The 25,257-nt window shown below is 42.9% G+C and overlaps 1 protein-coding gene across 2 annotated transcripts in view; it reads right to left on the bottom strand.

Moving 5' to 3' along the window:
- Positions 1-3,360: 3,360 nt before the first annotated feature.
- Positions 3,361-25,257, bottom strand: part of LOC135237907 (immunoglobulin superfamily member 21-like) — a 240,079-nt gene continuing 218,182 nt past the window's right edge. For both annotated transcript variants that reach the window (XM_064305459.1, XM_064305458.1), the window contains 5 exons: positions 17,353-17,833; positions 12,327-12,427; positions 8,522-8,714; positions 6,700-6,738; positions 3,361-4,685 (listed from right to left, as the gene is read on the bottom strand). In XM_064305459.1, coding sequence (XP_064161529.1) covers positions 4,609-4,685; positions 6,700-6,738; positions 8,522-8,714; positions 12,327-12,427; positions 17,353-17,833 — 891 coding nt within the window. In that variant the 3' untranslated portion in view covers positions 3,361-4,608. The remainder of the gene's footprint in view (positions 4,686-6,699; positions 6,739-8,521; positions 8,715-12,326; positions 12,428-17,352; positions 17,834-25,257) is intronic.

Raw genomic sequence — 25,257 nt, 5'->3', positions numbered from 1 at the left:
CAGCTTTAACTTGTTTGTTGATTGGAAGAATGGAAGACTTAGTGATAGTAGGGTGCACAAAAGAAAGATTAGACAAAACTGATTTGATATATATATAGTGGTGGACACTTTTCTGTAATTTTTCGTTAAATATATAACGGAAAATTACATTATTGTCTGACACTAAAAAAAAATTCCCACTGAATGGCCGATTTAACTAGAAATTGAATATACAAAACGGTGGTCTCTGACTTTAGTGCCGTCTGTATATATATATATATATATATATATATATAGACTGCCCCTATTTGTGAATAAGAGCTTGGAGTGTTACCCCTTCTTCCTTTTCCCCTGCATTCAAAACAAGACACGATCCAGGCAAACATGCTTCGAATTTCAATGAGATATTCACTGTTTTTCGCAATTGTGCAGACAAATCCTTCTTCTAATTGCCTTGCAAATACATTATCTCGGTTCGGAGCAGGGTGGTAAGCAGACTTCACGGGGGTGTGGAGGTCTTAAAGTGGTGGTGAAAAGGCGACCTAGGAAGAAGTGTCACACGGATACTTGAGCAGTCTTTTTCTGGTGTGGAAAGCCTGTGAGTCACCCGATCCCAGCTCCTGCTGAAGAGGACAAAGAGGGCCAGAGTCAGCAGACTCACTCTGCGGTGAATAATTCACCAGCGTTTGGCTGAAGACAGCTCTGCGGACCGCCTGCCTCTCAGGTGTTGAGTGGCGGAGCGCTCATGGTTATTTCGCAACGAATGAGCTGGCAGCTCTGATAACAGAAAACACTTTCACCTCCCTTCCCCCATATTTTGAAGAGCATTAGTGGAAATTATGCTGAAAACAAATTCAAACTTCCTAAGTCAACCATTATTTTTTATACTATTGGCAAATGGGTGTACAGTATTGTACGACTGTTATATAGATTGCACATCCAGTATTGACTGGCTGTTTTCTAAGATTCAGAGACCCAGGCTTGAATTAGTGCTAGGTACTCTCTAGATTAGGGCTTCTGAACCCTGAGAGAGAGAGAGAGAGAGAGAGAGTCTAAGTGACAGATTAGATGGTAATTCAGAGCATCTATTGTGAAAACTGTCACACAGATTGTGTACATGTGATGTACAGGAGGAATTAAAACATTGCATGTTGCAAGGAGGAGGGCCTTTTGGACGTAAACCAAATTTATCTGCTAACAGACAATAAAGTATGATCTTATCTTATCTCTCCTAAGCATCACAAAGGAATTGATTAGAATGGAAATAAGACGCCTGAGGTGGATTTAAAATCTGTGCGGATTTCGTGTCACAATCAAGCGGTTTTTCATTGTTATGCTATCTAGGGATATTAGCTTCTGAAAATCCAATATTTATGCTTCAAGCTGTAATTAAATTGTCACATTGTCATTTTCTTTATAAAGAATTTATTTTTGGAATAAGCATGGTAGAACTGCTAGCATGGCTTCTAGATGTGTGAAAGCCCATTAGGCATGATGGAAAGAGACTGCGGTGATATGAGTGTACACTGGTTCAAATGGCACATGGCACGGGTTCCTCCTGAATACTGGCAGCTATGCCAACAGAGATATCACAGCACAATTTGAAAGGCCTGTATTCAAACTATATCTAAACTGGTTTTTAAAACATCATAGGTAACAAGGTTATAGATTCACCTGGACTTAAGAATTTGAATTACAAATTTGAATGCATTTCTAGTCAGAATTAGAATTATTGATAGCAAAAAATGGAAAACTTGTCTTGGTCTGCATCTGTAACATTCAAATCATAACTTGAGAGTAAGACAAAAGAAGTGTCACACAGTAGACACACAGAATGATGAGTCTTTAGACTGGGGTGCAAAACAAATTCAGTTAAGCCAATGGTAAATTTTAAGCTTTTTGATTGGTGGATGAGTGTGAACTTCAAACCCTGTTGGTGTGAAGTAATACAAAGATGCCTGTACGTATCATGCCCAACCACTTTTAATTTACAGGTTCAAACTACTTAATGACCTTTGTACTCAGTATTTTTTTTGGATATGGTCTATTTACAGTGCTTCTAGCCTGGTCTCTAGTCGACTTCAAGCATTGCCTTAGAAGTGAATGCATATCGTTGTAGGTTTTTAAACCAGTCCCAGCAAACATTTGTATTTCAGCTTCAAAAAGTGACAGTTGATGGCAGTGATTGATTTGCTGTTTGGATTTCAAACTGAGGAATGATAGTGTGAAAAGCGGGGAGATGTGTATGGGGAGATATACTGTGAAGCAACGCTGTTATACATCCTCGAAAAAAGAATAATAGTACACGAGAAGACCATCCATAAAACGTGCTCTTCCATTCATTATTTTGCCCAACCACCCAGAGCTCATCTGAAAAATAGAGAAGCACGTGGTAGGGGGTGGACACCCATCTTCCCGATTTTACTAAACCCATAAATCTCTCCTGCTACCTACATCCTGGGCCCTAATCCTTTAATACACCGTGTGTCGAAAATAGCTTAAATTGCAATTTCTCTGAATGTGAAAAGAGACAGGATTACTATGCACGGAGTGGGAGAGGGGAGAAGGAGTGATACTAGCAACTGCATGAACTAGATGAAGGATATAAAAGGGTTAAAAATGCCCTCTAATGTTTTCCTTCCAAAATGAAAATATAATCGTAGATTACTGATAACACTCCTCCAATGATCTTAACAAATACTAACAACCACAGAAAGGTGGTTGTAAGATTCAATTTCATCGATGAATATTTTTGATTGGTGAGGTACATGACATGGTGATTTTTTTAATGGCTAGTGTTATTCATGTAGATCCTGCTCAGTAGAAAAGAAAAAAAAAGCTCCAGTGTTTGATCCAACCATTTTAGATTGTTGTCATACAAAGTAGTTTTCCATATTAATTTGAATGGACCTCATTTGAGTCTGCCTACCAATCTTGCTTTGTGATACGTGATATAGAGAATATTTAAAAATATGGGTAAGATGAGGTGCCATTTTGTTGATGTTAAACCACAGTGTGTATCTGTAATGCTCCATTATAGAAAAAGGACACACAAGATTAAGTATGTGGGAACTGTTACACACTGTCAGGAAGATGACATGAGCAGAGTGACACAAGACACGTACAGTGGAATAACTCAAAACAATACTCCATATTTTATATCAATATTTAATATTCAGACGAACGTAGTGCTACTGATATTTGATAACACACTCAAGTTGATGAGAGCGGTGTCACAGTGTCACAAAAGTGTGAAATTGAATCATTGTGCGTTTTTTCATACTGGATTTTTATTCATTTATTTCTCCTTTGGGTTTTTTTTTGCCTCACAGGTGTGATGTGGGCAGTATGTTTTCTGAAAGAGGACATCTGTGCACGAGATTAAATTCATAATCCCCATTTTAATACTGCTGGTAAAAAAAATAACACCCTGTTTACACTCAGCTGAAATCAAAATGGCGTCTAAACATGGAACTTGCGATACATTTTGCCAGGAAAAGGAACTTGTACACAACGCAGGTCACTTACTATAATATGTAACAGATGAAACATGGGACTACAGGTCAGCTGAATGTGGCCCACCCACATGGATTATGAGAAATGAGAAATAATTGTCAGACGTCTCATGCACCATGACCCTGAAATGCAGACAACAGCTTTTGATTAAAACCTGCCATACAGCAGATATAATTTATTGAATACAATTAAATTATAGTAATGAAAAGCTAGTATTTTAGGGCTGCTTTCCCAGACATTAAGCCTAGTCCTAAACTAAAACCTTTTTTCAATGGAGATCTTCATTGATTTGTTTCTTTTTGTCTAGGACTAGGCTTACTCCATGTCTAGGAAACCAGCACTCAGTGTTTATTCTTGATCTAAGTTGAGTTTCTTGAAGTCATAGGAAAGAGCCGATACAGTTCAAGCAGAAATTGTGAAAATTTGTGAGGCAAAACTGTCACTCTGCCCAACACTCTAAGCTGAACCTTTATATCAATTTATATATTTACAGGGATGTACACAAAAATACATTTAAAAAGGCGGTTGGGGTGGTGGGGGTCCTCTGTTCTTCTAACTGGGAAAGTGACACCAGTTTCACAGCACTGAAAAGAGTCCTCTTGTTTCCTCCAACATAGTCACTTTTAAAAAAAGGGGGAAAAGGAAGAAATACTAAAACAAGAAGAAAGAAGATATGACCGGACAAATGTTCTAGAAGGGCTGCCTTGTTGCCAACTGGGAGGTGCATAGAAATATAAGTGGGCCAATATGAGACTCCGTGGGATTTTGGGAGATAAAATGGTGGGCCTGCCCACACCATTCCAAAGATGACTGTACAAAAACAAACATGGTTATGTCTGAAGGAATTAAACCAAGCCCAGAGTTTTTACTTTTCCTTTCTCAAACATCGGATTTTATTGATAGACAGGCAGACGTGTGACAAGTAGACAAACAGGGGAGGGCAGGTGTTTTTTGTTGTTGCCTTCTTGTATGTCATTTTATCTTCTGTCTTGTTTTTCATTTTGTCCAGAAAACAAATAGGGAATGCTCCCTGGTGAAGGTACTGCTTCCTGGTGGACAGACGGGTGGACAGACGGACCGGAGGAGGGCAGGCAGAGCGCGAGCTTCAGAGGCTCACGTTAGCTCCACAGTCACTGTGAGAATCAGCACGGTCACGATCAGTCCCAGAACGTCCTTGTGGGAGGCAGCGTCTACAGCGGCAACAAACAGTGGCACTCTCATTACTACACACACACACGCAAACACACACACACACACGCACACACACAGTCACATGCTTGCAGATATGTATGCACATGCATGGACACACCCTCTCTCAGATGCCAGTGACTCAGTCAACAGACAGATTTTCATGAACTCGCAGAGAACCAGTTGGTCAACTACTCCTATGTATCAGTTACACTAAAGAATATGCCAAATGGATATAGTTGAAAAAGTTATTTCCCAGTTTAACACAGGAGGTCAAATGCTACTTGTCAGCTGTTATGAATTCTGTCAATGCCAATCTAACCACAAGCAGGTTTTCACGCATCAACATTAATACACAAAAGAGACAGTAAATGAACTGGCAGTTCCTATTAAATTTAACGACCAGACCAGACGTTTTCCATTGCTTAAATACTACATTCAGAGCTGTCTGTTCTTATTTATGTCCCTGCTGTGAACAGCTTGCCTTAAAAACAATATTTTTGTATATATATTGTAGAGCAGGTTGCTAATTATAAATCAACGCTTTCCGCCAACGTTTTGCTCTCGGTGGACATTTTTAACATGATAACTGTCAACAGACATTTTGCTGTCATTCCTCTCACATGCCAGATCATGTGGCGATTAAGTGATTAACTGAGATGATTTGATGTAATTCATTGAATGGCTGCTTGACATGTGGGTCTAAACAGTGGCTCCATCAACCACTTGGTGATGCAGGAATACATACAAGATAACAGCCCAAGGTTTTCTCTGTGTTGTATTCATGAGTTTGAGCGATAACCAACCCCTCCCATTTTTGTTCTACATGATCAGAGTCCCTTGTGCAAACACAGTAAAAACAGTGCCAAAACACATAATCAAATATAGCGCATATATCCTTCATCTCTTCTAATTTATGAAATGTTTTTGGGATCATGAGCATTTTTTGGGAAAATAATTTTGAGTTTGAGGATTGGTCGCCACATGAATAATATGTAATATGTATTATATTTAATTATCCAATCATGTAGAATAATGGGAACAAAAAGGTAGCGACCACCAGATTTCTCTCATTTTCCTAGGGCTGCTGGTAGGACGAGCACAAGAACAGTGCTCCGCACTGATTGGTAGATAGAGAGTGTGTGCGGAATGCTGGAGATCCCGCCTCTATACTGAAACCACCTCCTGCTGTTCTCCACCTGCTCCAAAGCTATGGTAGACATTTGCATATTCAAATATGTATCCACGGAGACTGAGGCAGAGAGAAAAGGAAAAATAGGAAGAGACAGCAAAACTGAATGAGACTAGGGGAGTGAGAGAGAGAAGAGAGAGAGCATGAGAGAGTGTGTGTGAGAGAGAGGGAGCACACGGGGTGGAGGGACAAAAATAAAGAAAAAAAATACACAGAAAGGCAGAAAGCTATTAAAAGGGAGAAAGTAAGCAAGATGCAGTGAGAAAGGAGGAGGAGGAAGAGTGAGAACGATTAGGGGAGAGATGAATAAAGAGAAAGAGAGAACGACAGAGAGAGAAAGATTCCTTCGTGGCTACACTCGAGACTGAGAAACCGAAGCAAATGAATAGCAATGAACCATATGGAACAGCCGCGATACATCACTGCAACACTGTGGTCCTGGGGACATACTGCAGGTCCTGTTTGGCAGAATATAATAGAGGAGGTGCAACCTCTGAGACTGTGAAAGGGTTCATTGTTCTAACATGCTGAGCCCCAAACAACGAGCCTCACCAAGCAAACATGGCGTTAATGTTATAACACTTCTTATGTGGCGGCGGCACCCAGTCGCACCAGCTGATTTAATTAGCAGCACCTCTTCTCTCTGCACCTGTAATAGATCAATGAGCTTTTCCTGCATTCAGAGGAAATGGCACAAACCGCCCTTTCACTAGTCTGCAGTCAGCCCATCAACACATTTAGGCTGTTTCAAGGTCACCTCAAGGTCTCAAGGTGTCCATTCATGAGTAACCCTGCTCTCCTCCCTCCTGAAAGTCCATACTTACTGTTCTGATTTTGAGTGTGCTTCATCATACTGGGATTTTCTGTGGAGGAAAAGGCAGGCAGACGTAAATATAGAACATGACAGAGAAAGAGACATAGACAAAAAGAATGGCAACAAAAAGACAAGAAGAATGACACGTCATTCTTAGACTTCTGGAAGTTGTGCAGATTCCTGCGACACACAGGAGTCAGCCTCTGCAGCGCTGCCTTCTTGAGTCTGCACTGGTCAGAGCCGGAGCTGCAGGCAATCCTGTTTTCCATCTATGCAGATGAGATTTGTTTGTGAGTGTTCTTCCCAGCATGGGGGTCCCAGCTTGTTTGATTGGATATAAACAGAGGCATGTTTCCCAGACCAGATGAGCTACTTAGGCTGGCTTTATTATGTTATCTCATGCAGCTTACAGTCGTGACATGTTATCCATTTATGCAGATGGATGCTTACAGAATAAATTCAGGTAACATGCTCAAAGGAACACCTGCACCTCATATGGGTTGAGAACAAAGAACCATGCGGTTGCAAGTGGAGCTCCCTAATCACTGTGCTGTAGCGCTGGGGGCAGGAACACAGCACACTGGGGGGTGGTGCTGCCGTATCATTATTGTTTGCTTTTCCAACCCGTGAGCAAAATCTGCTTTAGCCCCAGACTGAGACAAACAGTCGGAGGTTCACTGCTCCTGGGGAAGAACGGCAGAGAGCTGCACGGGGGTGTTTACTCATACACTACACAGCCAAGAGTATGTGGACACCTGACATCCAACATCTCAGCCAAAATTATGGGCATTAATATGGAGTTCTGATGTTAATGTCGATTTCTAAAAACCCTTCAGGGTAGAGAGGGTAGGTCTGCCAATTACCAAATTTAAATTTAGTGCATGTGTACATTAAACAGGTATATATAGCAGAATTAAGTCATATGCAACATATAAAAAAAAAAAAACTAATGCAAAAGTTACTGGACTTCATAATGTAGTATTGGAATCAGTAACTCCGGTTACATCAACAACAACAAAGTAATCACTCACATTCTGAATTTCCTCCTTTTTAAATAAAAAAAAAAAAAGAATAACCCTCATCTAAAATAGTCCTGTTCCAAAAATGTCTTTCAATGGAGACAAATGTACTGGAAACAAATTATGTAGGAGCTCAAAGAAAAGAGTTATGCTAGTCTTAAATACCACTGAAGCGCTCAACAGCGGTCATTACTGAGTACAGCCATGTGATTTGTCCACGGCTGAAGAAGGTTGGATATTCTGGTCGCATGAACCACAGTCACGTTCCTCTCTCCCATCTACCCTTGTGAAGATTTATAGAGCAATTTAATAATACTATAACTTATTAATCATGCACTTAGTTTGCATGAATTATTCATTGAGGAAAATGCAGCTAAATTAATTCCCACTTCATTGTGGAGAGCAATGCTCTGATACGATAGGGAACCCGTCGCACAAACTACTTATGAACCCTCTGAGAAATGCTGACTTTCCTTTTTTCCCCTTCTTTAGAACTGCAAAACTTTGGCACAAATATATTCACTTTCTTTTTTTGACTTTACACCAAAGCTTAATACTTTTAATTTCTACAAGCACTCAATCCATTCATTTGTACAAGGGCTGTAATTATTGCAAGGCCTCAGTCAAAACCACTGAGTTATCTAAAAGGGAAGGCAATGTCAATTAAATAAAGCCAAGCGTTATTTTTTCTTTTATTTTCAGTGATTGCACAACTAGCTGAACTGAATTTCTTAAGACATTCAAGTCACCCTCTACACTAATTCTCTGTAGTAAGAAAAGCGAATGGTTCACGTTGATTGAATTCAAACTCACCAAACACAATTAGGCGTGTGTGGGTGTCTGTGGAGCCGAGGGGGTTCTGAGCCGTGCAGCGGTACATGGATCCGTTAAGTTCGGCTGGCACCCGCTCCAGAACCAGCTCATACCCGTCCCGTTCCAAACTCCCGTCCAGGAGACGCCCCCCCACGCGCGTCCAAGTGAAGAGGGGCTCGGGAAACACCTCGTTCTGGAGAAGGTTGGGGAGGGAGATGGGGCGGGGTTGTCAATCAGGTTTGTAACGAAGGAGAAAAAAACTCAGGAGTCTGTATGAAAGTGACTAATGCTGGAATCTGACTACACAACCAGCAAAATCTAAGATCGCTGTACAGCTTAGACTACCCAACATTCTATCCTGTACATTTTTGTATCGCAGACATAGCACTGCACACACTTAACACACGTCACGGTACATTTAAAAAAAAGACATTTCTAAAGCTGAGGCTGATCGAGCTCTGGTCTCTTATCAACGTCCGATATTTCACACATTAAATACGCAAGCGTTCTGCTGCTGCTCTGTCTGATCGTGCCAAATCTGTTGTCTCGCCAAAAAAGCAGTCATGTTGCTGCCAGCCTCCCTTCCATCTTGTGCGTCAATGAAGAATGCAGGGCGCTGTGTTTTTTCAAGGCTATGATGCCATTAGTCTGCTGTTTTTTTCCGGCTTCCTCCACATGGCTTGTTGTTGATCACCAGTCGTAAAGCTCTTCACACAGCTCAAACTACAAGAGCAGTGCAGATTTGGCGCCGAGAAAAAGAAACAAGTTTAGAAATATCGGGCGGTCTGGGGCTTGTCTGAGACTGAGAGATCGGGTCCTGATTGCAAGTCTCTGACTTGTTTACATGACCTGCGGTGGCAGACAAGGGTCCGGTTTGCGGAATTTGTCTGCGACCTCCAATAATTTGTCCCAGACAGCTAAATCCTGCTTAAAATTGTGTCTTGTAAGCCCAGCATTACCTACTCAACACACACTGATACACATCTTTTCTTGTACATTCAGGTGTAAGGTGAATTGCAGATAAAACAAAATGACTCCATTCTGCAGCAGAACTTTGAACTGATTTTAAGTGAAGCACTTTCATTGAGCTTCACATAGTCCAGATCCCTGCACTTGGTACATTAGGTTTGACAGAAGGCCTTGGACTTGCAGGCTTATCCCTGTATAGAAGAGGCCCTCTTCTCACTACCCCTGTCAATTTCCAACAGTTCCACCTGCTGGACAAGGGGCGATATAGCTCAGGAGGTAAGACCGATTGTCTGGCAGTCGGAGGGTTGCCGGTTCAAACCCCGCCCTGGGCATGTCGAAGTGTCCTTGAGCAAGACACCTAACCCCTAACCTCTAACTGCTCTGGCGAATGAGAGGCATCAATTGTAAAGCGCTTTGGATAAAAGCGCTATATAAATGCAGTCCACAAGCTCATTTTGAACATTCACATTGGGAAAGCAGTTCACTGGCCAGTCTTTTTTAAGCTGCTGGAGAGTTATGATACGCAATGAGAATTTATAAGTTATTCAAAAATAACAGAAAATAACTATAATGAATTGACACTTCACACATTCTAAAATAATTTTGTATTATTCTCCTCTGGTTGGTGTGAATCTGGCCAGGAAGCACCATTGTTCATCTGTGACTCTAAGTCTGGGAGATTGATGTATTTTGCAGGAAAGGTCACAGTGAGCTGGGAGTGTTTTTTGTGTTTGTGTGTGTGTGTGTGTCTAAATGCATGTTAAAAAGAAAATTCATGATGCAACTGCACGAAATGGTCACCCAAGTGGGTTTCTAGCTTGAATGTGTCCGTTCAGTTTATCAATCAGCTTGTAGGTGAGAATGAGTGAGAGAAAAAATATTGCAAACAAAAATGGTATAAGCCTTTCTCAAGATTGCAACTTTTCCCCTAGATAAGTTGAGACATGGCCTGTGTCACTTGACTGACACCTGCCTGAAGGGTGTGGGTGGGGGGGCGCCGTCCATGTGACCTTTCGGAAACCGACATGAAATGTCAGTGCTGCTGCATGGCGACGTGCTTCCACATTCACCTTATGACAGCAGTGGAATGAGTTTTTCTGATTGGACGCAGATTCACTGCACCGGGTCACGGCAAGATCACAAGCTAAGTGGTCAGATAGATCCAGTCTTTTCATATATCCCCCATCAGGCTATGAGAGTGTAATTAAGCTGCTCAGTGAAAAAAAACACACATTTTTCCTTCTTTTCTAAATTTTTATTTGAACCATTGAATCCAAACGAGGGGGATTAAATGTAATAGCTCGCCATTAAGCTGCAAGCCAAACGTTTGACACTGCAAGACAGATTTAGACACAAAAAATGACCCAAGGGGATATATTTTACTGTCTTCTCAATGAAAACACAATGCAATGTATTTGTTCATCAAAACTACTACAATCTGATCTAAATTTGAAACAGGGCCAAAGGATGAGAGGAATCTGCCTTAAATGTCTATGCATTCGAACTGCGACGGTCCAAATTAGCTCCATGTTAGCCAGGCCTGTTTATAGTTACCGTTCTTAACGGTAATCGAAGATGAACTTCAAGTACTCGTAAAGCCGTGTCAGAACGCATAGTGCGAGTCTGCCTGTTCATCAGCATGGGCGACAGCAGGGCCTTTGATCACTGCCTTTCACATAGCTTACCATCAAAAAATAAAAAATAGAATAAGCAAGCAAAACAGCGTGGCTCACCTCCCTGTTTGTTGCGAACCCGCACAAAATAACAAACAGGATTTGCGTTCTGGTTCATCCGAGTCCCATCAGGATTAGAACAATCCACTTCGCACCTGGGCAGCTTCCGTGACCTCTGCTGCCGTATCGTTTCCGTCACAGTGACAGGGGGCTCGCACCTGACCTGTTTGTGTCGGGCGGCTTATTTCTTCTACGCTGTATTTTTTATGACTTTGCCGATAGCTACGCACAGGCAATCTCCCCGCTTGGCTTATTGGCACGGGCAGAAAACCTCCACGCAGGTGTATGCGGTCACTGACCGGCTGACAGGAGACGGCTTACGCGCGACTCAAAGACGGATACGCAGCCGCTGAGTTCGGCTCCGCGTGTCAAAAACCCTGAGAGAGAGTCGCAGACGGCGCGAAGAAACACAAACATCCAGTTTCTCTTCTCAGTCTCTTTTTTTACTTCCTGTTCCCCACAGAAGAGGTGTAAAAAACTATGAATGTTTCCCAGCCAAAAACACTGTATACTGTATATGTGAGAGCCTCTGACTTGCCCGTCAGCAGCTTTTAGTTGCTTAAAATGGCTGACTTATCACATGAGATTTCATGCTTATAATGACACATTCCTGAAATTGTAATCTGTGTGCAAGTGCTAGTTTTCACCATACAGCTTTTCTGTCCATCCATCATCTAACCAACTCTTTCTGGTCAGGGTCATGGGGTGTGGAGTGGGGGGTTGTGGTTTTGGGGGGGAGTTAGAAACGCATGATCCCAGCATGCAATGGGCCAGCGGCAGGAATACACCCTGGACAGGTTGCCAATTCATCGCAGGGCACACACACCTTTCACTCACACACTTATACCAACGAGCAATTTAGATTTCTCAATTAACCTACTGTGTCTTTGCACTGTGAGAGGAAACCAGAGTACCCGGAGGCAAACCCTTTCCGTCTGTAGCTGTCATTTATATGGTTGGCCATGGATCAGGCAGGCTCATTCTGTATATTCCCAATTTCCTAAGAATGGTCACTATAGACTAAATCACTGGGACCACAGGCAGCTCTCCGCATCCCGGCCAGACAAAGCCCCGCTTTCAAATCTCACCCCTCATCCGCTTACCCCAGTGGATCCTACCTGGAATCCTTCAACGGCGATTCGCACCGTGTCCCCAACCTTCGCCCTGCTGGGGGTCATCTGGAGTTTGGGGCCTTTGGGAGCCGCTGGAAGAGAGGAGAGGAGAGGAGTAAGAGCTCTTATCCCGTAGACTCAGAGAAAGAGATGTGCTAGAAGCCGGTTTACTTGGGGAGAAAATGAATACATTTACTGCCAGTGGAGGTCGTGGGCGGGCAGCCAGGGAGCTGTGAGCTCTCTGATCCAAAGGGCAGAGGAGGATTTACTTCCTTGGGAGAAACAAGGAACTAAATTGGGTGGATACTCATTACTGCAGGAGAGACAGAGCATGCGAGAGGGAACGTACAGGCTGACCGATAAGGAACACTTGGAGAACTAATTCCCCCGACTGCAATTGACATGGGGCCCCAGATGGATTTCATTTGCTCTCTGGGTAAAGGTGTACGCTGCCAGCCAAGAGAGACGATTGTATTCCGACCTTCTTAAGGGGCCAAGGATTTCTCTGCTGTGCCTATAGACCACAGATAAGGTGCGATTTTATTATTTTTTTCCACTTTGCATTCTAAATGTTGACCTTTGACCCTCAGAGTGAATTCTCTCCCAAATCTTCCATCAGAACCCCCCCCCGGAATGAATGGAGGGAAAAGAACGGCCCCTGCGTCATCCAGTTCTGCTTCATTTCCGAGAGTAACGGCCCTGTGCTTGTAATGGCCCTGGGAATAATACAGTAAAGCAGTGCGCAGTGGGGTAATGGCGGTGTAATTATGCAGGCGCGGCAGCTTGGAGACTCAGCACAGATGTTCTGCAGTGTGTACCGAGGGTTTATTTCTTAATCACAGGGAATTGAATTAAGGCAACGCGACCCATACTGGGGTTGCCATTGTAATGATCGTTCCTGCTCCACCAGTAGCCTTTGTGTCTAAACTCACACCACTAATGAACTCTGCAACCAACACCCCCCCCCCCCCCACACACACCATCCCCTCCCCTACACCCCCCAAAAAAAACCTCTCTGTAAATTTCTCCCTTCATGAAGCTGACCACACCTGAGAAGGTAGAAGCCTCTTTTAACTCATCAATCAAAATGTCAGCCCCCGAGGAACGCCAAATGAAGCATCGCAGCCAATCGCGTTGCTTGATGATTCTACCCATGGCTGTCGGTTAACGGATCATGATTTCCCTTCTCACGTCTGTGATGCGCATTGAAAATTCGGTTGGCTCATAAATCACACGGCAAGACATGTAGGATATAACGGGGAATCCTTCAGTGGCGTGTTTCTAGTGTGGGATTTCAGATAGAAAGTATCCACGGAGCAAGAAAGCGCGTGACATGTGGGAGAGGTTAAAAGCACTCTCAGACATAAATCAATATCTCCAATCTTAGACAAAGACGGAGTGTTAAACCGAAGAATGAGTTATGGAGGGTCCCTACTCTCTGCCCAGGTATTACCAGACACCATTAAACAACAGACTGGCAGATCTGGGGTTCAAGTTTAAAAACGTGAGCCTATACTTGCATTCAAGTGGCGCACGGTCAGATTTTTGTTGGTGTCTTACGATCCACGGTGCTACAAAAATCATAATGATTAGACAGCGAATAAGAACACATTACCCTTCAGTTTGCTTGAGGCAGACTTTTCTGTGCTGAGCACTCTAAGCTGAAACTCCGTTGACTAAATTTTGCATCGAAATATGTGGCCCCTGCGAATGCGAGGAGGGGTTAGCGCCGTTCTAAGCTCTGTACATTGTGCCCCTTTACATAAATAATGAGACAGGAAATCAGTATTCAGCCAGCCTCGGCTCTTAAGCGTTTGAAAACTCCTAGCCGAATATCTTTTGAATAAACTGCCGCTGCAGCTCGCTCCCAGAGGTGAAGGGTAAGTGCGGGGCGGCGCTGTTGTTCGCGCCTTATCGCGTGTCACAACGGCATTCATTTCACACAGCATCGATCCCGCCTCCTGTCAGCCGAGGGCCGACGTCGGGGCGAGCGGCGGGAGAAAATGCACGTCGGAGCCCCTCCCCCCGTCCCCGTCCCGGTCCCCGTCCACTTTGTCTGAGTTCCGCAGCGACGGGGAGAGGAGCGGGGGGGGCGGGGAGCCGCGAGGACGGACAGATCATTTCCCGTCGTCCACCAAATCCGCTGAATAAAACATGACCGCCGAGCCCTGCCGACGGAGGCCGCGGAGCAAGAGGCTGAATTATTGAGACACGCCGGGTTTCACATCAATTCCACGTTCCGCAAAAAAAAAAGAGAAAAACTTTGGGGAAAGGGAGCGGTTTGAGCGTGGCGCTCGGCTCCGGCTGAATTCCATCTGCATGGGAGGCACTGCGGGGGCGGCGGGCGCTCATGAATATTCAGCAGCTGTAATACAACATTGGACCATTGTACGGCTGTCGCTTAGGCTCTCGTGGCGATATTACACTGATGAAAGATTCATGCTCCGGTTTCATCTGCTCAACCGGAGCATGGCGGGGGGATCAGGTGATAGGGAATGACGCGGAAGACAACTGTAAGTCCCGTGAGCGCTACGCACTGAAAAGCGAGACGATAACGCGCCGAAAGTTGACCCGAGGAAAATAAACTGTACTGTGCCCCCCTCCAAACCCCCTCAGAGGTGTCAGATTTAATGTTTTAAGTAATGGAAATGGCAGTCATGACTTAAAGGAGGGTTATCAGATTTTACCGGGATATCCTACATTTACATCCTGGACCGACTGAGGCTCCAGAAACGGCTGTTGACTAACTTCTTTGGAGATGCAACAGCCTGCCGGCAATATTACATACCCAATTAATACAGATACGTCTTAATTATGAAAGCTCAAAAAAAAAGCAGATTGTGAAATTGAATTGCCACAGAAAGGCGATGACTTCATTTGCACATTTCTTACCTAAGGTGCTTAATTTGAGAGAATAATTATTTATAATACATATTTGAAAGAGTGAGGCTTGGAGGAGAATGCATTGAGTTGTATGATCTAAATAAAACCACAACTTCTTATGGTAAAGGTGCTTTAGGTGTATTTCATGAAGTTCCAGAGCTTATTGACAGAGAAAAACGAAATAATAAATCACAGAGCATGTCTACTTTAATACTAATTTCACCAAGTGCATTTAGTACCTCAAGGGCATTATTTAAGATAGAAGTAATGATGTTCTCTGAAGTATGAAATGTTGTTTATTTACGGTATTCTGTTGGAACAGTATGACTTCAAGGTTTTAGAATAAGGTCTGTTAGAAAATAGGCCTGCCACTGCTTCTCCTTCATATCACCTGAGGTTAAAACTCACTCCAGCCGGGTCTGAGAGTGCTTTGAATTTTAAGAGTGTGCCAATTAAAATAAACAAACGCACATTCTTAGTATTCTTGAGAGTCAGCTTTCTGTTGTGTATTCTCAAGGTAACAAAATAAGGATGTCTAATTCTGTTCTCTCCAGCCCTTTAAAGAAGGCACCTACTGATAAATGAATGGCGCGAATTGCTATGGAGACAAAGCCCCGTTGAAATTTAAGTCTCCCACAGATAATAAGCATGCTGTCCTGTTAGGCTCCACTGCGGCGAGTGTGATGTTTTGCCAACACTACCGCTGTGGTATTTTATTTTAATGGAGCTGAAGAGAAATGGCTTCTCTCCTCAGTGGTGATATTCTACGCTGGTTTTGCTTTGCTGTTGTCGTGCAGTGCGCTCTGGGGAAACGCGGTGCATTGTGGGGCCGAATGACAGCAAAGAGAATGTGCCTCCATGCTGTGGAGGAGCCTGGGGCAAGCTCTGCTGGCAGACAGAGATTGGGCCATCTCTACCATGGATCACTAGCCAGCAGGCCCGTCAATCCATTGCCTGCTCCATATACCAGTACGGTTTCGTCATCGTAGTTCAAACAGGGAGACTTGTTCCTACTGTTGTGGCTAGCTCCGGCATTTCCACTGCAATGCCATCTTGTAGAGAATCAGGAAATGCCTCTACGATTAGCTGGGATGATTGGCACCCCTATTCCGGAGTTGGAGGTGCCCTTGTCTGTCAGTGTGATGGACAGCTACCCTGGCAAAGACATTAAAGCACGTTTGAGAGATGAAAAGAAACCCACGGCGCCACGGTGACGAGGCGTGGAAGCGAACGCGCGCGGCAGAAAAACTCCTGCGTCGTACGAACCTCAACATGCCTAACCTTTATCGTTGACCTTTCCTCTGTGGACTCCTCACTAGGGACTTGGGAGCTTTGACGTCTTAATGGGACCAGCAGGAGTCCATCTTATTTTTGGAGTGAAATGGAATCAGTGCCTTTAATTCATCCTTGTTCTCCTCAGCCTCTGTGTTTTTTTTTTGAACGGCCGCTAACACATCAGTGGCTCCGTGGAATAGCACTCCCCTTCGTATTCCATGGAGGAAGCATCTTACCGAATTGCTGTAAGTTTACACTCACCTCCCTTTACAAGTTAATTAGATCCTTGATTAAGCAGAAATATCCGAAGCTCACATTTGCAGACGCACTCGAGCAAACAGCAGGAGAGGCGCAGTCCAGTACCGCTGCCTATCGGAGGGCGGCGACACAGCGGTTCCTGTATAACAGCTCGATCGCGCCAGCGTGTTAACATTTTCATTCGATTCCCCTAATTCAGGTTGACTTTTACAATAACGCACGCGAGTTAACTCAATCTAACGACAGACAGCTCAATGAGCCGCCTGTCAGTCACAGGCCTTTCGCATTCCGCGTAAAACCTTCAATCTGCCCGACTAACACAATTAAGCATCAAACAGCACGGCTGCGCTGCTAACAATACAGGTGGAAAACAAATGGGAGGGAGCGGTTATTATGGGGTAAGGAGACAATAGGAGGGGAAGGGGGAGGGGACACGAGGTTTGACATTAAGGGAACGTGCCGCAGGAGGGGTGGAGTGATGTGGATGGGCGGAGGGGACTGACTGCAGGAGGGCTGGGGGATGAGCGTGAGAGTGGCAGGAGTGTGGGAAGGGGACATTTCAGAGCCAGGGTGTCGGGCGGGGTCACGGTCTGGCACTCACCTAGCGTGACCTCCGCCTGCATGGGCATGGAGAGCGCGGGGTGCTTGACCTCGCAGCTGAACAGGGCGTCGTTGTCCAGCTGGGGGTTGAGCGTCCAGGTGAGCATGGCGCGCACCTCCACCGTGCCGTCGCTCTGGGGCAGGTGGGCCGTGCTGAAGTAGTAGAGCGGGTCGGAGCTCTGGACCCAGCGCGGGAACTCCCGGCTCACCACCGTCTCCGGGATGGTCTCGGTGGCGGGGCTGGGCTCCGAGCCCGGCGCGCCCGGGGTGAAGCCGCGGGCGGGGCCCTCCGTGTACGAGCGGGCGGCCTTCCCGTCCAGGTCGAGGAGGGACAGGGACCGCTGCATCTTGGTGTCGTCCAGGTCGCGGCTGATTAGCGGCCTGGCGCCCCTGACCCCCGCCGAGCCCCCGCTCTCCCCTGCAGCTGGGGGCTGGGCGTACGGAATAACGTCTATGAGCTCCCCGTCCCGCTTAAAGTACACCTACGGAGGGAGAGAGGAAGAGTCAGTGTCTTGCCATTCTGTGTTTTAGCCACACTATCCTGTTTGCCATACTAGTGAAGCTCATTTGAATTCATTACTATTGAACTGAACCCTTATGAGGGGTACACATTCAGGTCACTCACAGAGCGACACAAACTGGATAAACAGCACCACTGTTCAGCTAACCCACACATAGTTACACTTGCTACCACTTAATACCTTCTCTACAATGAGCACAATGTTTGTCCTTAATAAGATCATTTGAATGGTGCATGCTGAGCTAACCAGCGTGAAGAAGCAGAACCATTAACATGCATATCTAAAGACAAGTAGCCATGGAGAAATCTAGCTTAGTTCTTGTATCAGCCTGCATGTGAACTACTTTAGAAACATCTGTGTCACAGCCTTGTTTGGTGCCTGTGTTCGTCTTGCTTGCTTTCGGTATTACAGGAGCTATCGCATTCTTCAATCTGCGTATTAGGATTCCCACTGATTTGCTCCCTTTTCGACACACGCCCTCCAGTTATTTGTATTAAAATTGGGATTAAGAAAAACTGCCACTGGCACAGCTGTTTGTGCCCCTCCCTTTTTTTCCCCCACTGTCCTCATTTTGAGTTTTTATGTATTTTATTTTATTTTTTTCCCCCAATGCAGCTCAGTCTTGTTTTGAGACCTTCAGATATTTGAATTCAATACCCATAATATCAGTGTCATTACTTTACACACTGCATTTCACTCACAATACATTTGACTGTGTTCATTTACTTCTTGTAGTAAATGAATGGTGATGTCCCGGTGATGTCTGTGGGTCACAGAGCAAAAGTGACTTCAAAAGTAGGTAACATTCAAACAAGCAATTACACAAACACCTTAGTTGCCTTGCAGATGTCTTTGTCATGTGCATCAAAAATGGTTAAAGGAGACATTTCTGCTGAGATTAGATATACGATAATTCAACTGCACAAGGAAGGTGAAAGTCAAAGGAAAATAAGTGAAAAAAACTGGAGATTCCAAAAATGAAGTTCAAAAGATTACTGCGGGAGAAAATTGAGAAAATGGGACTCCTAACAACCGTGCAAGAACTGGCAGACCACTATCACCATCACAAAGACAGTACTTAACAAAAACAAAACATCAAGCTCCACTCTTGCTTCAGATCTAAAGACATCCAGGCGAGGTCCTGTCAGTCCTTCAGACAACTCAATGGTATGGATCTGAAAGGATGTAGAGCCATCACAAAGCCACTACTGAGAAAAGGAAATGGACAAAGATTTGCAGTAGTACACTGAAACTGAACTCCTGAGATGTGGAGTAGGGTTTTAGACTAATGAGTCTAATTTTGAGATTTTAAGAAGTAAGAGAAGGCAGTATGTACACCACTGAAGCAATGAAAGACACTCAGAACCAGGTCTACAACCATCAGTCAAGCATGGTGGAGGATCAGTGCAAGTTTTGGGTTGTATAACAACATCTTGTGTTGGTGATTTGGTTTTGATTGAAGGGCATCATGAATGCTGATAAATACAATCAAATCTTAACATATCATACAATACCCTCTGAACAGCATTTGTTTGGAAGCAAATTAATTCTACAGCATGATAATTACCCAAAGCAGACTGCTAAAGATCAAGCTGCTGGTGTTCTCAGAACAATGGACCGGCCACCCCAGAGTCCTCACCTCAACATCATTGATTATGTTTGGGATTATGTTAGGGTGTTTACAAGAAACTTGAAAAATATCCCTGAAGATTTCTGTGAAAAACTGAAAGCAAGCCTCCAAAAAGAATTGCAGGTGTAATAAAGGGTGGATACACTAAATAAAGATTTTTTATTGATATTGCACATAGCTGGGGAGGTTTCTGTGTAATTGGTGTTAAATATATGTTTGCTGCACTATTTTCTGTCACTGAAAAATAAATAACTTGAATGTAATGGCTGTTTTTTTTAAAATGTACTTTTCATTGAAAAGTACATAAAAGAAAGGGTGGTCTCTGACTTTTGCACAATATATATATATACATACACATACAGCGAGAGAGAGAGAGAGAGAGAGAGAGAGTGAAAGAGAGGTTTTTTCCTCTAGATTGTTGAGGCATGCTTTTGTGTTGCACTAGCTGAGGGAGGATCACTGGATCACTCTGCTTGGTAAATATGCGTAATGAGTGTGAACAAGTGTGACGTATAGCACCCTGCTGGGGCTGAGTTCACAGGAATGGCAGACACTGAAGACCTGAGGGAAGACTGCTGGCTGTGTTCCAGTGGTTCTGTTGGTGCTCTGTGTTCCCAGGGCTCGTACAGTTTAAAGGGATATTTCATAATCAACCTACTATCCTCCATTGTTAGTTTGTGTTTTAAAACGATTAGTTTCGGCAAGGTTGCAAAATGAATGGGAGTGAACGGGAACCGGAAAACCGGGAGGAACGGAAAACAGGAACATCTGATGTTGCTAGCATTCACACTAATACAATGGGGTACGCTCCACAAAATGACTTGTGTCACACCAACGTATGCCCAGGGTTTCTATGGCTCTGTGTTCCAGGGGCTCTTGCAGTGCTCTTTGTTTTTTCCTTGCTACCAGTGTATCTCCTGAAGAGAGCCATGGACGTGAAAGCAGTGCTGCTTTGCACCCTAAAGTGATGAGTTTATGACCTGGGGACTGTATGAGTCACTTTCTGATTCATAAAAACCACTGTTTCCTCTTGATCTACAAAAACATGGCTTCAAACAACAATTTGTTCAATTTAAAAGGTAATATTCTGGAACAGATAAAGTTGTGGAATGCATAAAAACCACACTTCACAATCTTTCCCACAGTTGTGTCACTACTTGTCCGATTTCTGTAACTGGGCATTCAGTGGTGATGCTGAGGTATTCCAATCAATTGTGCACTCCCTCTCCTGACCAGTGGGTGTCACTACAGATCCTATTTAACAGAAAGGAACCTCACCTACAAAATCCAAAAAAAAAGAATACCTATTCCAATTCCAATTCCATTTCCCTTTGAATATATTTTCTATTGTCAGATGCATTTCTCAATAGGTTACTATTCTATTTTGGTAGTTCTGTTAGACCAACAACAGCTGGATAAATAAAGAACACAAAGAACACCTCACGGCTGGTACAGCGGCTGGGGCGCTTGGCTTTTCCGACAGGCCAGGACTGAATGACAAACGCTCCCGCATCTCCAGTCACAGATACAGCCAGTGAGATTTCTGTCTTATGACCAGTTTCCATACTGGTCCACATGGTGCTTAGAAGGTAAAACACACACTACACGTGACTTTCAATGATTGAAAGTAAATATGCTCTCAGAGAAACGATCTGTGATCATCTGCCCCTTGATGGCAATTTCGAGTAAAGCCGCTTGTATCCAGCGCAGATGAGGGGTAAGAATTATTTCATGCTGGTAGACGGTGTGGTAGCAATGCCCTAGTTATGTCAAACAGGCAAAGGATCTGACAGTTCTATTTGAAGCAAATGTTTAAGAAAAGTGCAATAATTGAATAGCTAAAGTAATATAGGAGCATGTCACAGGTTCCCATCATATCCATTTTTATTATTTTGAATGGTAATAGGCTGAATCTGGGTTTTCATATCACAGTGGAAATTCCATTATTCCTACTTGTAGCTGACAGTGGTACGCTTGTCAAGAAATAGCATTTGTCAAGAAATAATTCTATGCTGTATCAGCCAACACGTCACGCACGGATATTCCCACACATATACATTTATACGTGACTTTAATGGAAAGTGGTTCTCCACATAAACAGCCATACCAGGCAGTTTAACAAAAACTGTTCAGGCAGTTTGGTGAAACTTGGGAGGGACAAAACATGTCTTGTTTTCGATTAATAACCAGTAATGAAAGCACCTGCACCCTGCACATAGCCAGGGTTTCCATTTAAAATTCAGTTTGTTTGCAAGCTTGATAATAACCTTGCCCTTGCCCAAATGCCCTTTAAAAACAAAAATCCCATCAGGATGCATCACACAATTGCCTGACGGATGATCATTTCTATAGCTACGACCAGCTAGAAATCTGAGCTGGGTCTCGACCCTTTCTTAATTATCTCCTAACGTGGTCATTATTATTCATCATTCTCCCTCCTTACAATCAGCAAGTGCTTGCTTTCAGAAGGAGTCAGGATTGGTGTGACACCGGAGCTATTACTGTTATTTGAAAAGCTTGTGCTGGTGGCACAAGATTGAGACAATTTCCCAAAGCAAACACTTGGCCTTTTCAACACAAAAACTGAATTTAAATGGGAAAAGAAAAAAAAAAGGAAAAAAAAAAGAAGTGTTGCAGAGCTACTTTTCACAACACGGATAATCACCACATATTTTGTGGCTTGCACTAATTTTTAATTGTTTCCACAAATTGGCACGTAATTACTGCACTACTGAATTTTTACAAGGTAATTCATTTATTGGGGGATTAAAATTTAAGCATTCTGTGGTAGTGTGTGAAATGAGAGCTGGTGAAGCAAGCATGCAGTCCTCTTTCATATTGAGATTACTCTGTGTTGTTTTTGTGAAAGTAAGTGTATCTATCTATATATAAAAACACACGCGCATGCACCCACACACACACACCAAAAAAAGATCTGCTCTTTATTATTTACCATGATTGATTACTGTGCAGAGAAATAGTACCCCGTGCCTTCATATGTACTTAGTACCCCTCAACCAATCACAACGCAGTCCTCTAAAGGTCAGTAGTACTACTAGTTCTACAGGGTAGCGAGTGTCAATTGAGGGAGAATGTTATCTTTGTCGCCTGTGAGAGATAACAGGTGTGTCATATGAAGTAAACGATACAGTGTTGAGCAAATCCACCCTGTCCCTTGTGGGATGAGGCCACCTGTGACCTGCCACAGCAGATCACCAGTTCCGACTGGCCAATGACATAATCCATGTGGAACCCGCAATGTGTGTATCATCAAGACACGAGAGCATTAGGAGGACTCGCTCTGTGGCACGAGGCAGATGTCAAGCATCTTTCCGCTTCGGCTTCTTTTTGGATTTCGTTGGTAACTGCACCTCAGCGTTCCAGCGAAATGCTCTCTATCCAAAAGCAAAAGTACTTCTGCGCTTTATACAAACTCCACTGGGAGCTGGCCATTGCCTGGGGAATGACACCATTTCATTTACCATCCCACTAGAAATAAGAGAAAGGAAGAGAGTACTACTTTTGTAGAATACCCTCAACACAGGATCATGTTTATATTTTGTAAATATCTATCTTCTTCCATGGTGTGCTTTCTGCTTTTCTAACAATTTGTACGTAAGCTTTATCAGAGTACATCCCCCTGTCCTTCATAAGGCAACAAAAGATTCCTTAGATATTCTTTAATTTTTCAATCTCACATACCCAACCCACTGAAGCCAGACTTTATGAATTCAGAAAACTAGCTCATGGCAAGAGATGAGCAATCAGAGCTTGCTTATCTAGCAGCAGACAGTCTAGGTCGATAGTGGTCCTCAGCAAGAGATCCATGGCTCTCTCTCATAGCATGAAACGCATAAGGCCTGATTTTTGGGTCATTTTGTGACTAGACTGTAGTGCACCTGCAGCACTACACATAATGAAAACGTTTGATTAAGCAGAATGAATGAACTGTGGTGGAGGCTTGGTTTCATAATGGCCAATCAGATAAGCTGGTTTCTTCAACAACACTGCACCAATGCTATAAGCAAAGTTATAATTTTGTCAATCTGATACCACATGTGGATTTATGCCACTTCAAAAAAACCGCTTAGGGAAAATGATGCTGTCAAGATGGAAAACTGGGACAATTCTTTCATCCTAATGAGATATAAATCTAAAGTATTGGGTTATTTGTCATTTTTCTGTTTTATTATAATTGGCAGTAGATGTTTACCAGCCTACACTACTTCATTTTACATTAATGAGAAACCTAAATACAAACAAAATTAGACAAAGAAGTCTGTTTCAGCACAACTGCTAAAGAATACAATTAGGAAAAGCAAAGAATTGACTAACTGTAGTGGAATACAAGACGCAATCAATAAAGCTATAGTTACAGTATATCCAAAGAATGAAAAATATGTTAATATTTAAACAAAAAAGAGAGCAGAGTTTATTAGCCCTACCCACCTAGAATAGCTGTGCAGAAGACATGCACAAATTTAAGCAACAGAATAAAACAAAATAAATAATTACCCATATGATTATCAACATGTAAAACAGAGTAGAAGAATATGGTATTTGGACTGTTTTTGGGTTTTCTGAAACTCATTTTCAGCGAGGAGGGTGGGTTTGCCTGAGGAAACCGTGCAATTGCCTCTACTTTGTTTTATGTGTTAATACACATCTAGATTGTGCTTTTATTTGTGTTTTTTTCTTTTGAGTACATTTGAGCACATTACTGTGCAATCCTTATAGTTAGAGTACCTTAAGACTGGGAACTACGAATAAACTCTGCACTGTTGTCTGATTAAAAAACAAAAAAAATACAGAATAAAACCAAAGTTAGCCAGTCTCTGAAATTGGCCATGTTCAGAAAGCACAATGAAAAATCTATTTTGATTACAGCAAGTTTGACTTTTTATTAATTTAAACAAAAGTGACAACAAAATGGGAATAGCTAAGTCAACAATACAGTAACAGTTTTGTAACAGTTCCAAGGATCTGAATACTTTAAATTGGTAAAAGAGTTTAGAAATGGTTTCACCTCAATCTAAAATTTTTTAGTTTAGTAATTTTTTGTAAATTACTTGAATCACATTTTTCACTTTCCTTGGACATCTTACAGTCTCATACACTTATATAGTAGAGGGTTAAGATTAAGAGGAATAAATACCCTGTGTGTGGTAAGAGGAATAAATTATCTGTGATCTTAGCTGGATATTAACCCTTGATCTATTATTAGCCTTTCCCCCCCTTTTTATTATAATTTGAAGTAGTAACACTTGTTTGTTCACATGTTCGAGTTTACCTGACTATTTTAAACAAAATATGTATTCTCCACTTCACTTGCATTTCATTAATGCACTGCATTGCAGCCAATGGGCCCATCACATTCAATCGAACTGTGAAGAATCCAAAAGTAGCTTATACGATTAGGCCTTATCAATATAAAGCTCTTGTACAAAAAGGCAAGCACTAAAGCAAACATTAAACTCATACAAATAATGTTCCATTCAGAAGTAACTTAAATACTACTGAAATTAAACGAGGAGTGTATGTCTCAGCTCTATTACACTATCACTATTAAAGGCTAGAATTGAAGATCCACTCAAATAGCTATCTATATCCAAAAAAGAATGAAAAATACATTAGGACTTATTGCAAAAAATTGTAATTTCTTTAATGAGCAACAGCACCCACTAAATACAGTTACACAGTAATCTTTGTCTGATATCTAAAGAATTAACATAGCACAAATGTTTCCTTCAACACC

The sequence above is a fragment of the Anguilla rostrata genome, chromosome 13, assembly GCF_018555375.3.
Source record: "Anguilla rostrata isolate EN2019 chromosome 13, ASM1855537v3, whole genome shotgun sequence".
Lineage (NCBI taxonomy): Eukaryota > Metazoa > Chordata > Actinopteri > Anguilliformes > Anguillidae > Anguilla > Anguilla rostrata.
This window is presented reverse-complemented; position numbering and strand designations above follow the sequence as displayed.